At 37.8% G+C, this 16,368-nt stretch overlaps 1 protein-coding gene across 1 annotated transcript; it reads right to left on the bottom strand.

The window, feature by feature from the left end:
• Window positions 1-437: 437 nt before the first annotated feature.
• Window positions 438-1,346, bottom strand: LOC121147007 (putative vomeronasal receptor-like protein 4). The gene has a single exon (XM_040966650.1). It carries the CDS (start codon window positions 1,344-1,346, stop codon window positions 438-440), a length of 909 nt encoding a protein of 302 aa, XP_040822584.1.
• Window positions 1,347-16,368: the final 15,022 nt, after the last annotated feature.

The raw sequence follows: 16,368 nt of genomic DNA, 5'->3' as shown, positions 1-16,368 counted from the left end.
GCTTTCTCTAGTCAATATTCTATTTGTCAATATAGACACATGAGTATTTATTTCATATTTGATTAACAACTGCTAAAATTGTATATACATGTACATATATGCTTAATAAATAGCATGTAATTATTACACACAGACTTCAGATTTACATTACTTTGTCAAGTATAACGACCTAGGCATTACTATCAAAGTGAGATTCATAAGGGCATAATGAAAAAATGATTTCCCTTATGGTATTTGGAAAGTGCAAAGTGCAGGGATTTTAACACATGTAGAAGCTTGACTTATAAGAGGCATACAGACTACAAAAAGGTGAATTATGTAAACATTAAGAAAAAAGTTAAAATAAAAATACAATCTTATATATTTATACTACATTAAAATCCTTGGTTTTTGATTAATTACTGGATGAGAAACATTTACATTTTAAGACTGCATCATTATTGCAAGATTGTTATCATATCAATTACATTATGCAGAAGGTCAATTAGTCTTTTATTGGAACTAATAAGCACCAAAGGACTGACAGTGGCATAGACATTTCCCACCAGTCTCTGGATATCCAGGATCACAGGTTCATATCTCCACAATGTGGTTGTGAAGGATGAAATGATGATATCCAAACAGTACATAGCCACAAAGAAACTCACCAGCAGCAGGACAGTACGGGTGGCCCTTTTGATTGGAGAGCTTCTTGGGGAAATGCTTATGTTGTGTAGGTACTCAGACTTCCTCTGATGACTACATAGGCAAACCACCATGTACATGCTGGAAAGTAGCATCATTCCTACAAATAAGCCACTCTGGGACAACTCTAGTGTGAGAACTAGTACCATGATGATGGAGTTCATTGAGGAAAGTGAACAATAACTATTAATATTGAGTAGATTGCTTCTATTGGAATGAGCTACAGTGTATATGATGACATAGCAATTGGCAGACAGGTTGAGGGACCAAAGACAGAAGAAAGCAATAATAATATAACTTGTGAGCTTCTGCTTAAATCTTGACAAGCAGAAGGAGGCTGGACTGATGGTGATGACCTGAATGATGCTCAGGAGACAGGTGGTGGAGATGGAGAGACCCCTCATCACCCTACTCAGGTAGAACAAAAGCTTACACTTCAATTCATTTGGAAAATTCCACAATTGGAACATATCTTCAGATATGCCATGCAGTGTAGTAAGTAGCATCACTATGTGGACAAAGGCCAGGTGACAGGTGGTTATATCAGTGGGCCTAAGCCTATGGACCTGTTGGATTGTGAAGATGTGGAAGATGAGGAAGAAGGCATTGGCTAAGATTCCAATACCAGCTTGAATAAAATAGACATTTTTTAATAATAACATAATGGAATATTTGTACATATCAGCATACTGGGAACCTTTTACATACCTATAAAACAAAAGACATACCTTATATTACATATGACTTTTTTTGCATGAAATCACCACAAATTATGAGTTTTATTTTACCCACTTATTAGAATGAGCCCTGAATGCTTAATAAAAAATTCTGGCTTTAAAATTCCTCCACTACTTTTGTACAACAAATGCTTTTTTCATTATACTAGTGTTTTGTCACTTTTTGCCACTTTTGATTTGGCGTATCAAAAACTCAACAACAAAACAATCATATTTTTATTTTTTACCCTTTAAACTTTTTGAAGTACTCTCTGAAAATACGCACACATTAATTTTATGTAAGCCACACTCAGGAAAGAATTTGAGAAGAAAAGCATTCCTCTGCAACCACATGATATGCGTGAATAAACAAAGGACATATTGCATATCTAATTGAATGGTTAGTCAACTTTCTTAAAGGCTTATCTGGTAAAACAAAATAGTATTGTATATCAGAACTGAAAACTGCTCCATAAAAATGTATGTAAACCCTCATCACACATGGATTCAAGATAAATTTAACAGTGATTATTTCCATATCTGAAGGATCATGTTGTATTTTACTACTATCTTTAAACATGGAATATATCTGTGCAATCATTTTTCTTACGTATGTATGGGCTTGCATTGGCTTATTTCATACATTATTAGTCATGAAGTAAAATAAAGGATACAGGATAAGAATTTTAGTACCATATTCTTTTACCACTGAAATATTTGGGGAATTATCCCTAACTCACATCCTTCACTCTGTAACTGTCCACAATGCCCTGGAACAGATTTGCTCCTACCATCATGAAATGGCCTCATTTTCCCATGAGGCTGAACTTAATGTACAAATTGAATGAGAACAGACCTGGTAACTGTGAATGAATATTGACAGGTGACACAAAAATTTTACATGATTCTCTTCAAAAGGTGCCTTAATACTCATAATCTAATAACTAATCATCTACATATGTCCTATGTGTGACCCTCAAAATTTCATTTATTATTTTTTTGGACTTCAAATTAAAATTTTTACCCTGTATTTTGATATGAGTATTCTGGTAGTGGCATCATGGAATGCATTTTAATAAAATATTACTTACCTGCCAGAAATGAAAGTAAGTTTCAACATGGTGACTTATGTCAATCAGATTGTGAACAGGAATTTGGGTCGTCTTTGGACAACGTATACTTTGAAATATCTGAAGGTACAACTTAATTTTCAATGCATGAAGTGACAACGTGAAGTGTCTAGGGCTGAGGTGAAGTCCCAGGGAATAACCAAGAAACAGTAAGCGCCAGCAGTTTTCATTCTCCTTATTCTGGCTTTCATATCAATCTCTTAAGTGTTCATGTAAGAATATGGTAAAGAAAATATCACACTTAAATGGGCCAGGAACCAAAACACCAATGATGAAATCTCTGGACTTGCATTAGACATGTTTAATTAACAGAGCACGTGTAACAATAGTGAGTAGCCATGTGTAACAATTTGAGGGGTAGTTTGTATGTAAAGTACATTTTAAACATGATTTTTCAAAAGGAGAAGAAGTACATGAGATAGAAACCCAAGAAAAAGATGGAAAGATAAAATTTTCCATTTAATAACTGACTCCTGCAATTGTCTACTTACGATTTAGCTGGACCTGGCCAAAATGAGAGCTGATGAACTCTGTGTGGGCACCCCAATTATTTAGGAGGTCCAACTATTTCAGCCCTCAGATACTGCTTCACCAATGCATTAGCAATAAGAAATTGCATTAGGAGCATGAATTAACCAGAACTTAAACTTGCACTCTGAGATGGGATGCCATAGTGGCCACTTAACTATTATGATTTACCCAAAATAATGATAATATAAACCATCCTCTCCAATATAGGTTACAGTGTCAATTATTAAAGTTATATTCTATTATCAATAGTGAATTGTAGTGGTATTTATGAGTAAATATAGAATAATTTTCATATTCTATATAAATTTAAACTATGAATATATGTGATAAAATATGTTGTTTTAATTAGATTAAGAAATCAGCATTATCTTCATCAAAAGTTTTACCATATTTCTTGAAATATATAACATTCACAATACTGAATTATAACACAGTAGGATGCCAAAAGTGTGCCAGTTTGTGTCCTGGCTGCCCCGCTTCCCATCCAGCTCCCTGACTGTGTCCTGAGAAAGTAGTCAAGGATGGCCCAAAGCCTTGGGATCCTGCAGCCAGGTGGGACATCCAGAAGAGGCTCCTGGTTCCAGATTCCTGGCTTTCAACTGGTTCAGCTCTGGCCATTGCCTCCACTTGGGGAGTGCATCAGTGGATAGAGATTTCTCTCTGTCTCTGCTCCTCTCTAAATATCTATCTTTCCAACAAAAATAATTTAAAAAATCTTAAAATTCTGATGAAGAGATATGTGTCACTAGGTTAAAAGTGTTAATGATGGAATTGAATCAGCTGGCAAAAATTATCAGATAAACATCTTTTTCACCATGATTAGATCCACACAAGGATTTCTTCAATACAATGTACATATTCAAGAGTAATAAATATAGTGATCATCTATTAGAAATAAATTAATGTGTCGCTTATTGTTTCAATAAAACAAAGTTTCATAATCTCAAAATTTAATTTCCAAATCCTTTGAGAAAAATATGAAATAAGACAATTACCATTAGAGATGGAGGAGCCAAAAACTGCAGCGGGACAAACATAAACTGTGGGTCTGAGGAAATCCAAGCATTCTCTCAGAAATGCTCTCTAAAATTGCATTTTAAAAGCATTATTATCAAATAAGCACCAGGAGGGATAAAACCATGTTTCAAGGGCTAATCACCTGCACATTGCTCCAGGAAGGATGTGACAGCCCTAGCAATCCTGTCAAATAGTGAATTCATAGAAAAATGAAACCAAGCACTATGTTCTTTATCCTCTAGTGAAACCTGCTGTGTCCACAGTGCCTGAATTCCACCCTCCTTAGGCCATGAATGCAGGAATTTTAAAATCAAAATTTTAAAACCTTGTATTTGGTAATATTATTTAAAACATCAATAAATGTTATGCCGATGTAGCCAAAAATGCATACTCCCTGTCAGTTTGCTATTGCTTTCCATAACAATATCATGTTTGCTTCCTATTTCTATTTTATTTCAAATATTCTTAAACACTAGAATTCCACTGTGTCTCAAATTAGACAACACACTTTGCAAAGTTGTGAAATTTTTGCTGCTAAATTTAAATTGAATAGGATTTTTTATAATATAAATGATTTAAAGATCAAATGCAACTTGAATCATGTGTAAGAAATGAAAAACATTGATGTGGTTATCATTGTCCATCATGCATATAATTCTTATTATTCATTATAAATTATGTCTCTCACTACTGTAAAAAATTCAACATTGTAGTCAGCACCACAAGTTTGCTAATTTTAAATCTGTTACTTTAATATTTTATCACAATTCCAAATGGTCATAGATTTCCTTTCCCCTTACCCCAAGATCCCCCACAAACCCTCCATATCATTCTGTTATTTAAGTTGATCCTCATATTGTGGGTATGGGAAATTACAGAGAATCCATCATTCTATTGTAAAGACATGTTTAGCAGTTTCATTGGGAGTCTATCTCAGATTTGGAAGGAGAGATACATATTGTATTCTCTCTTCACATTTGAATATGAGGGTCCCTATTGCACAGTCACTATACATCCCCTTAAATGAATAGCTATGAAACAAAGTCAACAATAGGAAGTAAAATAGGAAATGTACAGCAGAAAGACAAATAGAATGCTATTGCATGACAAACATGTCATTGAAGAAATGAAAAAAGAAAATGAAAACCTTATTGAAGAAACAATGTTATTGTTTGACCTATGAATCGGTGAGGAATTTAATAAGAAAAAAAGCATTTTTAAGAAATATAAATAAAACTAAAAAATCAAGGCCCATGAGAAGTAGCAAAAACTGCTTTGAAAAACACTACTGTTTGTATTTCACGTGAATGAAGGTTGCCTTATTGCAGAGAGAACATATGTTTGCTCTTTTGGAATTTATCCAATTCACTGAACATAATGTTAATTTTTAAAACTAAATACTAAAACTAAACCTATTTTAGGAAAGCATTTGAGGGGTTAATGTGATGACTTAACTGGCTAAGCCTCTACCCTCTACCAATATGTGATGTGATGTCAATATGTGATGCCAGTTCATATCACACCTGCTATACTTCCCACCCAGCTTATGACGTGGGAAAGCAGCAGAGCAAGGACCAAAGCCTTAGGGTCCTATTCCAACTTGGGAGACCCACAAGAAGCTCCAGGCTCCTGGCTTGTAGCTTTGGATCATGTCAGCTCCAGTCATTGCACACATTTGTGGATTGATCCAGGAGATGCAATATCTGTTTCTCCTCTCTCTGTAATGATACTTTTGCTATAAAACATAAAGTCATACAGTCTTTCAAAAAAGAAATCACTTGATCTTTTTCTGCTTACTTTCATGTATTTTGCCTAAATTAATTTTGTAACAATAGAAGACAATATTTATAAAAATTTCATGGTAAGAAAATTATGTTATCAACAAGAAGTAAAACAGAAACATTCTCATGGTTACCCATTAAAAACACTAGCATTTAGGATTAAAATTACTTACATGTTTTATGTATCCATGAGATAAAAGACTGCTAAAATATCCTGAAACATCTTAAATTCCAAACATGGCAGAACAAAATAAAGATCACCAAAGTTTATTAAAGTAGTTCAGGTTTGGTCCATCTCATTAGCTAAAACTTGATCAAAATATATAAGTTAAATTGAAAATATATTAGAATGAGTGCAACTGAATGCAACTCCAATTCAAGACTGAAAAAAAAATCATACTTTTCCAAATCTTTTCCCATATATACACTTACACAATTCATGAAATTGATCATTTCATCAATCCAATATTGATATCATGAGCAGAGAATTTTCCTGAAAATTATCCTGCATCATTGCAGCACAGATCTGCTCTCAAAATTTTCTCTGCAAGGCAAAGAGAAAGACTTTCCCTCAGCAAAGCCTCTGACATGAATCTGTTTTAAGATGAGTCCTCAAGATGTGATTATAGGAAAGGGATGGCACAAGCTTATCTCCCTCCAGTTCCATAGCTGTCATTTCACCTGCAGAAACAAGACAGCCCTGGCCTTGTCATCCTTAGAATAATATCTACTCCAGGGGGAAAAAATGAACTGCTGTGTGGTCTCAATTCCCCAAGGCAGGTCTGCCTGGGCAGGTCATCTGCTCTCAGTCCCTGTCAACACACAAAAGGAAGCTGTAAGCTTGACTTCAGGACAATTACATGCCACAGCTAATCTCTCAAGCAATCCCCTCTGCTCCAGAAGATGGTAGGGACATACCCACTGGTTTTATTGTAATGTCATCACCTAAGGAAAACAACAGAGCTCCTGGAAATCAGGAAACTGTCCCTTCAATTAATTCAACTCAGGAAAAAAAAAAAAAAACAGGGGGCACATCCCTGAGCCAGAGCACCTGCATTGGTACGTGCATTCCTCCACTTTGTTATACTCCAGGACAAGTTCATTTCTAGAAGACAGAAAGGGTACCATTCATTTCAGCAGCACAGAGGATCAAGGTCAAGATAATATATTGTAGATGTCATGCCCTCTATTCTGTGCCATACCATCTTTCCCTCAGTCTCCTCTGTCAGTTTCACTCCATCCATTATTTCACACACTCACAATTAAAGAAACTACATTCTGCCATTTATACCCACCAGCCACATCTTTGCCTTGTCTAAATGTGAATCTTTAACCCAATTAGAACCACTATGTTCTTTGATCCTATTGATAAATCCAGGACCGCATTATTTTAAAGCAATGGCATTTTCATTCTTTAGAAGCATACAACCTGTCAGACTTGGGCCCATTCTGGTGCATCTTTCAAGCATCCTCTATGATCTGTTTTGAAACAGAGCTGTGATAGGCCCATCCTTTATGATTTAATATGAATGTTGCTAGTGATAGGCCCATCCTTTACGATTTAATATGAATGTTGCTAGTCTGAGATGGTGACTACTGTGGAAGCAGACATGCTAGGTTTGCCATGCCAGGCACACATTGCAGAGTTGCTTACTATCCTTCATTGAAACCTGCTCTCACTAGTACTGGTACAGTTGTCCCAGAGCACAGGAAACTCAGAATGACATAACAAGGAACAAGGAGAAAATCTTAATTTGAATGAAGTAAAATATTCATTTTCAGATGTGAAGAAATTAATGCATATGCTAACAATTATTTTTATATTTTTTTCCTATTTAATTTTATTGTTCTGGGATGGATATTCAAGGATGCCAGGATATAAGACAATCTCACTTGATATTTAAGGCTATCTAATGGACTTACTGTTATTGTGTTAGCATTTTTTTAACAATTTTATTATTATTACATTTTATGATACACTGCAATAGGCTTAGGTATTTCTCATACCCCCACCCAAAGCCTCCTCCCCTCCACTGAGTTACCGTATATTATTGTTATATTATATTGCTACATAAACAGTCATATATCCATCGTTGCAGGCATGGACAATGGCAGAGAGTCCAGATTCCGTTTGTCAAGATATGGTTAAAAGTTTCATTGGATGTCCATCTTTGATCTGGAAATAGAGATGCAAACTGCATTGTATCTCAACATCTGGATATGATAGTATCCATTACACAGTTATCATACATTTTCTTAAATGAAAAAGCCACAATACAAAATCAACAATAGGATGAAAAAAGAAATGTACAATGCCATGAAGTTCTCAAGAAATTTAGATTGTTCAGTAATGCTGAATTGCTGCTGATTCCACCACTCCAGTTGTGATGAAATCTCTCCAGAATTCAATGGCTGCTAGGGTCTACATTAGAGTCTCCATCTGCCCAGATATTTGCTGCCAACACTTGGTTGCAGTAGTTAATCATTTTATTCTGTCCTCCATCCTCTGCAATGGATCCTTTATAGGCTCCAATGTAGTGTCATATTCACTATGTATATTGGGATATGCTGTCCACTGCTCCATCTGAGTCATTGAGGAGGCCCAGCTCTGACAAATGCACTCTACACTCAGACCATGGAACCTACGATTCTGTCCATGATTGGGTTCTGAGTCCAACGGTTCAGTTGGTATGTAATTGCAAAAGAAACCTAATCTGAGGCCATCCCAGACCTGAATCTTGTGTGTGTGTTAGCCAATAGAGTGTCTGGCATAGTCCATCACTCAAATTAACCTACATACACACTGGTAGTTGCAATTGCTAAATCAGTTCTGTTTCCAGACCTGTGTTTGGACAAACAAAAGGATGTTGCAACCCAAACCAATCCTGCCCACCACATACCCAGCCTTCACATAAACCAGTGGGAGCTGCAGCCTAGTTGGAGCACCTCACCATAACCCTCACCAGACATGCCCCCTACCCTGATTCTCTGCTTGCCAGTATATATAGTTGAATGGTTCCATCTGTCCCATATCTCATTTGGCTCTCATACATGCCAATGGGCATTGAAGCTCAGTTTATCCCAACCAACCCCACAATAAGGCAGGGTTCCATGTTCACTGTCACCTGGTGCCAGCAGGTGCCACCCTCTGTCTAGACATGCCTATGCTTGACAGAATTTGCTCCCTCCCCTGTATCAGCATCTGCCAGCTGATACTGTGGCAAAGCCCAACCCATCCACACCCATTTTGGCTTATACATGTACCAGAAGGCACAGTCAGCCTAGCCTGGCTTTTTCCTGATCCAGCCCACATGTATGTCATCAGACGTTTTATCTCTGCCCAAACTGACCTCCCTGTCCCAGCTGTCATACTCACCAGTGGGAATATGACCCATGGGTGGGGTACTGAAGCAGCCCCATTAGGTCCATCCTCACAACTCCCTGGGTTTCACATGTGCTAGCCTAGTGATTTGTCCAAGTCTGGTACAGCCTGCCTCACCTCGGCATTTGCCAGTGGGTGCTGTAACCTGACTTGACCTGACCCACCACCAATTCCAGCTCACACTGGTGAAGGCTACAGCCTATACCAGCCTATGAGCCCCCAGGGCTGGCCCTAGTGTGGACTTGCTGATATTCTGTCTTGACCTGGCCTGACCCAGCTTCCATTCTGATGCTCAGGATTTGACAGCTGGTTATATGAACTGACCCAGCTTTGCCTGCCCCTGACCTGCACCAAATTCATGCTGGTGGGTGCTGTATTTTGGCCTAGTCTGAGCTGCTTGCTGATTTGGTTCTTGTATTCACCTGCAGGGTGATTGTCGCAAAAGCAGAATTATCCAAGTCCCTCCATCAAGATCTCTCCCACTGCGAGATCTTGCAAACACCAGTGGGTCCATGAGCAGCTCTACTTAGACCAATCCCTGTCCCACAGAAATAGTAGCCTCTCCTGACTGGCTTTCACCCATTCTGGTTCTTGCTGTTGGGTGCTACAACCCAACTAAGCCTGGTCCACTCAGATACTGCTCACATATGGCTCAGCAGGGACAGAGACATAGCCTGGCCACTCTGGTGCTTATAAGCACCAGGGCATTCTGGGCTCTAGACTCCTCTGGCACATCCTACACCTAGCCCACATACATGCCGAGGGACCCTGCAGCCATATGCAGACAAGTCCACAGCCCCACACTGGCCTTATAACACACCAATGGAAATCATAACCAACCAGGGCATCTCCTTTGCTCCCCAATCAGGCTCGTTCCAATCCGTAGATCTTGCATGTGACAGTGGCTTCTCTGATCCAGCTGGGAATACCTGCTCATCTGTCTTAGCCTTTGCCTTAGAAGCTTCAGTCTGACCAGATATAGCCAACCTCCAGTCCTTACTGTTGCTGGCAGGTGCTGCAACCTTATCCTGACTCTGTCTGCTTCCATCCCTGGCTTATATAAACCAGTAGGTATGACACCCTATTCCAGCATGATCTGCATTCCAGCCTTGTTTCTGCATTCACTGGTGGATTAAGGTTTGCTAGGCCCTGCCTGGTTCACCCTCTTCCAAAATCAACCTTCACACATGCCAAAAGATGAGGATACCTGCCCAGCTTGCCCAAACCCTAGGTCTGGACCACATGTTCACGAGTGGTAGCTATGTCCCCATAAGGGATTTTCTCAGGTCCGCCCCCTTGGCCCACTCCCAGACACAGATCTCACATGCACCAGCACGTACTAAGTCCTTGCCTGGCATAGCCTGCCCATCCATCTTGGCCTTTGAGGTGGATAATGTTGCAGGGCGGTCCACCTCACACCCTGTTTTAGGATACACATGTGGGACCATTACTCAGACTTTTGCTCATACTGGCATTTTGCTTTTCTATTACCTTACATGTCAAGCAGATACAGCAGGCCACAGGAGCATCCTGCAACACATTGTAACGCTACTCTAATACTTAACAGTGCCTTACATACAGACACCTAATGACCACAGACCATCTGGACACACCAAACTAAACTGAAGAACATGCCTCACATTTTCCCCTTATCTGAATTGTAAAAGTGCCTGTGGTGTCAGCATCGCCTCAAATAAGTGTCACTAACAGAATGCTTTTGATAATTAGAAAATAAGTCTACTTGAATGTATCAGAACTAGTCAAGAAACTATTCTTCATTAGATTTTCTGTAATCTCTCCCTAATGAAAAGTGATGACTACTGACCAAGATGCAGGAAACAATGTCTCAAGGAGGTAAAATTTAAAAGCAGAACTGTAGACCAATTTCCCTTGTTGTCATAACTCATGAGAATCACTGTGCTTTTGACTCCATGATGTAATCATGAATCTCTTGCTTTTGGTTGCCTCTAAAATTCTATTGGATGGATGTAAGGTACAAATTTACTTGTGTCTCTCAATTTCTGAAACCTTGTATACAAATTTTTCCTTAATATTTAAGAGGTATTATTGTGGTGAGGTAGGTAGTTAGTTCAGGGTGATGAGCGTGGAAGTCACTTCCCTCAACCACCTAGGTGTTTCCTCCTGCCCACCTGTGACTTTCACCTATCAATGGTGGGGGAGGAGGTTGGTATTGCATTGTTCTATAAATACTCCCCTCACAAGTCCTTATAAAGGCTCATGAGAAGGAGGGGCTTGCTTTTGGTCATGTGCTCCCATTGCTTTGGTGCTCTGACTCTTGGCCTCCCCTGCACCTTGAGGGACAGATATCCCCTGAGTATGGCCGCTGTGGATCTATATTCCTCATCCTCTGTTTACTGCTTGAATGGAACAATAAAGATAGCAATAGTAAGATGTTTTGTATTTCTGTTTTGTATACTGTCAGGAGTTCCAGGATAGGTAAGGCCTAGCAGTAGCATAAAGTGGGCAGAGAAACCAGGGAAAGGTGAATGTCTGCAGCTTTGTAAGTGTGTCCAGGTTATTCATTGCATGTCTCTTAGGATATCATATATTGTTGGTGAAGATGGGAGATAGGTCTTCGGCTTAATGGATGGACTTGAGTTTAATGACCATTCATTTCTCTTGGAGTCATGGTTGATTGGGTTATGATTCATTGGATTGCCTTATGCAGTTGTGGTGCGCTATTTCTAGTGGGCCCTGTTATCACCAAGCTTGGTTAATAAAGACTCCTTAATAAAACTTAGACATATCTGGTGTGATCTCATTCACACCCCACCACAATAATTTACCAAAAGGAGCCTATAATCACAACAAATATAGCTAATCTACATACATAAAAGAACACATAGAAAAATTATCTCTATTATTATACAACAAGTAAACACATGTGACCCACTGGACACATCATAACGACATAGCTTAAATTCTTGACTATAAGAATTTTATTTCATACCTCTTTTATACAATCTAAAACACCTAGACATATGATTAAAGCATAGGGGATGTGATATGCCTCTATACTTAGTTCTTCTTATTTTTCATTAATTATTGGGGTTTTATTTTGTTCCAGTAATTTTCATGTCTGTTATTGTGCCAATAGCAGGGTGTTTTGTTCATAACTTTCCTGTAATACATCTTGAAGTCTGCAATGTGCTGTGTCCAGCTTTGTTTCTTACTGATTAAGATTGCTTTTTTGGAATCACTTGCATTTCCATTTGATTGTAAACATAAGTTTACTTCTACACTTGAGAATATCATCATTATTTTGATAGGATGCATTAAATCTGCAGATTGCTTTCTGTAAAATAGACATTTTGTCGACATTAAACAAACCAATCCATAAACATGGAAAATTTTTCCATGGTTTGGCGTGTTAATTTCTCTCTTCATAATATATTTTAGCTTTCATCGTAGATGTCCCTCACATCCTTGAATAAATTTATTCCAATGCACTTAATATTTTCAGTTATTGTGAAAGAGATGGATCTTATAAGTTTTTTATCAGCCATGGGATTGTGTGTATATGCAAAACTACTGATTTTTATGTTAATTTTATATCCTGAAACTTTACCAAAGTAATTTATTACTTCCAATATGAGCAGTTTTTTTTTTTATTAATTACATTGCATTATGTGACACAGTGTTATAGGCACTGGGATTCTCCCCACCCTACCCCAAACCTTCCCCACATAGTGGATTCCTCCACCTTGTTGCATAACCACAGTTCAAATTCAGTTGAGATTCTTTCATTGGAAGTATTTACCAAGCATAAAGTCTAGCATTTTATTGTCCTGGTAAGTTCAATGGTTTTTTGAAGAGACCATCTCTGGTCTGAAGGTAGAGCTGGCAGAGTATCATCCCAATCAATTAAAAGCCCCAACAAAGCATCAGAAACAATTTGAAACGTTATGGTATTAATTGACATGGTATTAACCAATATGTTAATAGGAAAATGCAGGTTCCTAACCACATCCTGTGACTTCTTCATAAACACTTCAATTTTGGTTTATATACAACCGAATTAAATGGCTATAGATTACTATTCGGCTGTCTCATCTATTTTTATTTTAGTATTTAGCTGTTTATAGTGTTGAAACATGATTTTGCTGAACCTGGTTGTTTTTGAGGTGGTCTGAACTGGCTTATAACTCTTAACAAGTCATGTGTCAACAGTTTAGGTACAGAACATTTTCAGGAGGGGTGTGCAGAGAAATCCTCAACACCCCAGTGAGGAGTAACTGATCTTTGTGTCCCACCTAGTGAGGTATGAGTGAATCCCCACTGACCATTTCCTGTCTGATTCTAAGCTTTACTTGTTGTCTATCTAATAATATTAGAAACTAAGTCTATTTGAATGTATCAGAACTAGTCAAGAAACTATTATTCATCAGATTTTCTGTAATCTCTCCCTAATGAAAAGTGATGACTACTGACCAAGATGCAGAAGATTTTCAAGAGGGGTGTGCAGAGAAATCCTCAATACCAACCTCCTGTCAGAATTGCTCCCGATTCCCCCCTTATGCCTGTGTAGCTTTACTATTGTCTGATGCTGACTAGAGTCTATTGTCTGAGTTACCAGATCTGATCCTGATAGGTTACATTTTGCTTCTTACTCACGCCTTTTTAGGAAGATGGAAGATGTCTCTGCACTCCCTCCCCATTATGGAATAACACAGGGTAGTAAGAGTGCTTTAGGTTTTACAGTTCTTTGATGTAGATCATAAGCAGTCTGACTCACATTAATTGTTGATTTATAGATTACATCACATTATCTTATTGCATTAGAAACAGACTGTTTGAGATTGCAATAATATTACAATATACAGGTACTAGTTTCCAGATTGACATCATTTCACCTCAAATTAAGGCAAGCATGTTGTATTTAACCTTTGGAGATTCGTTCATTTCTCTTAGCAGAATGGATTCCAGTTGGGCCCATTTGGCCACAAAAAAACTGCATTTCATTTTTTTAATAACTGAGTAGTATTCCATGGAGCATATGAACTTCAGCTTTCTTATCCAGTCTTTTGTTGATGGGCATACCACCCTGAAAGCACTTGATCTTGTCTGAGCAGAGTTTTTAAAGGAGCAAATTCAAATTCAAATGGTTAACAGTATCTAGGTTGTTGCCATGTTGATTGTGCTGCAATGAATATACAAGTTCAGGGTGCTTTTTTGTGTGAATGTATAAGCTCATTTGAATATATTCCCAGGAGTGGGATTTCTGGGTCATTTGGGAGTTGAATTTTCAGTTGTCTGAGTATTCACACCAATTTCCTTAGTGGCAGCACCAGTCTACTGTCCCTCCAGAAGTGGACTAGGGTGCCTTTTGCCCCACATTCTAAACAGCAGGTGTTGTTTGTAGCTTTCAGTATGTAGTCCATTCTCATAGAGCTGGAGCAAAATTTCAGTGTGGTTTTTATTTGTATTTCCCTTATTTCTTGGGAGCTTGAACATTTATCCATTTTGTTAACCATTTGAATTTGCTTCTATGAAGCATATCTGCTCATATTTTTTGCCTATTTCCTTTTTTTAAATATTTATTTATTTATATTGCAAAGTCAGATATACAGAAAGTAGTAGAGAGATAAAGATCTTCCATTAGCTAATTCATGTCCAAGTGACCACAACAGCCAGAGCTGCACCGATCTGAAGCCAGGAGCCAGGAACTTCTTCCAGGTCTCCCATGGGGTGCAGGGTCCCAAGGATATGGGCCATCTTCGACTGCTTTCCCAGGCCACAAGCACGGAGCTGGATATGGAGCAGGGCTTTCAGGATAAGAAACGGCGCCCATATGGGACCTCAGCATATTCAAGGTGGAGACTTTAGCCACTAGACCACCATGCCAGGCCTCTGCCTATTTCTTAACTGGTTTGTTTGTATTGTTGTTATTTTGTTTCTGAATTTCTTTGTACATACTGGATATTAGCACTTTATCTGTTGTGTGCTGTGCAAAGATTTTCTCCACTCTGTTGTTTTTTGGTTTTTGTTTGTTTCATTTTATTTTGTTTTGTTTTTACTTTGTAGAGCGTTTCCTTTGCTATACAGGACTTTCTTAGTTTGATGTAACCACATTTCTTTATTTTGGGCTCGGCTGCCTGTGCTTTGATGATTCTTCTAGGCAAACTTTGCCTATGACTATATCTTGCAGTGTGTTTCCTACATTTACCTCTAATGAGTTTATATTTTCTGAGTACAGGTTTAGATCCTTTATCAATTTAGTTATGATTATTGTATAGGTGAAAGGAACAAGGTCTGTGTCTCCATTTTTTTAAAGTCTTCTATTTTTTTCTATTGTTTTAAAATTGTCTTGATAGAGAGCTTCTACATCCTTAGTGTGGTTTATTCCAGTGTATTTTTGTGTCTTTTGTGCTATTTTTTCTTTTTTTTTATTTATTACATTGAATAATGGGACCATACTGACTGGCTCTTTTTCAGCCCTGGAATTGTTTGTATACACCAGGGTCATCAATTTGCTCTCATTTTTAAATATACTTCCAGTTTACAAAACCCTTGCAAATTCTAGCCATTTGTTTATTGGGAGTTATGGTTCTGCTATGTATAGAATCATAACATTGGGACTCAGGGTCAATCTGAATTTCCTTAATATTCATTTTCTTGTCTAATATCTGTACTGAGAACTTCCAGTACTATGTTGTCTAACAGTGCAATTGTAAACATCTCTTTCCTTCCAGTGAAGCTGTCCAGTCCTGGGTTTTACATTGTTGGATGAAACTTAATCACTGATTCAATCTCCATCTAGGTTATACGTTTATTATATTCTGTTGCCTCATGACTCAGTTTTCGTACATATGTCCAGGAATCTATCCTTCTCTTGAAAATCTACTGATGTGTTGGGATATAGTTGCTTGCTGTAATTTCAGTTTATTCTCTATATGTCTGTGATATCTGCTGTTATGTTTTCTTACCCATCTTTGATTCAATTGATTCTTCTCTATCTTTTTTTATTAGTTGGCAAGTGGGATATCTATTGTGCTTATTTTCTCAGAGAATAAACTCTTTTATTGACTTTGTGTATTGTTTTGAGATCTGTCTTTAGTATATTTCTCTCAATTTTTTTTTTAAGATTTACTTTATTTTTATCGGAA

The sequence above is a fragment of the Ochotona curzoniae genome, unplaced genomic scaffold (assembly GCF_017591425.1).
Source record: "Ochotona curzoniae isolate NIBS_2020 unplaced genomic scaffold, NIBS_Ocur_1.0 contig_1420, whole genome shotgun sequence".
Classification (NCBI taxonomy): domain Eukaryota; kingdom Metazoa; phylum Chordata; class Mammalia; order Lagomorpha; family Ochotonidae; genus Ochotona; species Ochotona curzoniae.
Note: the sequence above shows the minus strand (reverse complement) of the source record. Positions and strands in the feature narration are given on the sequence as shown.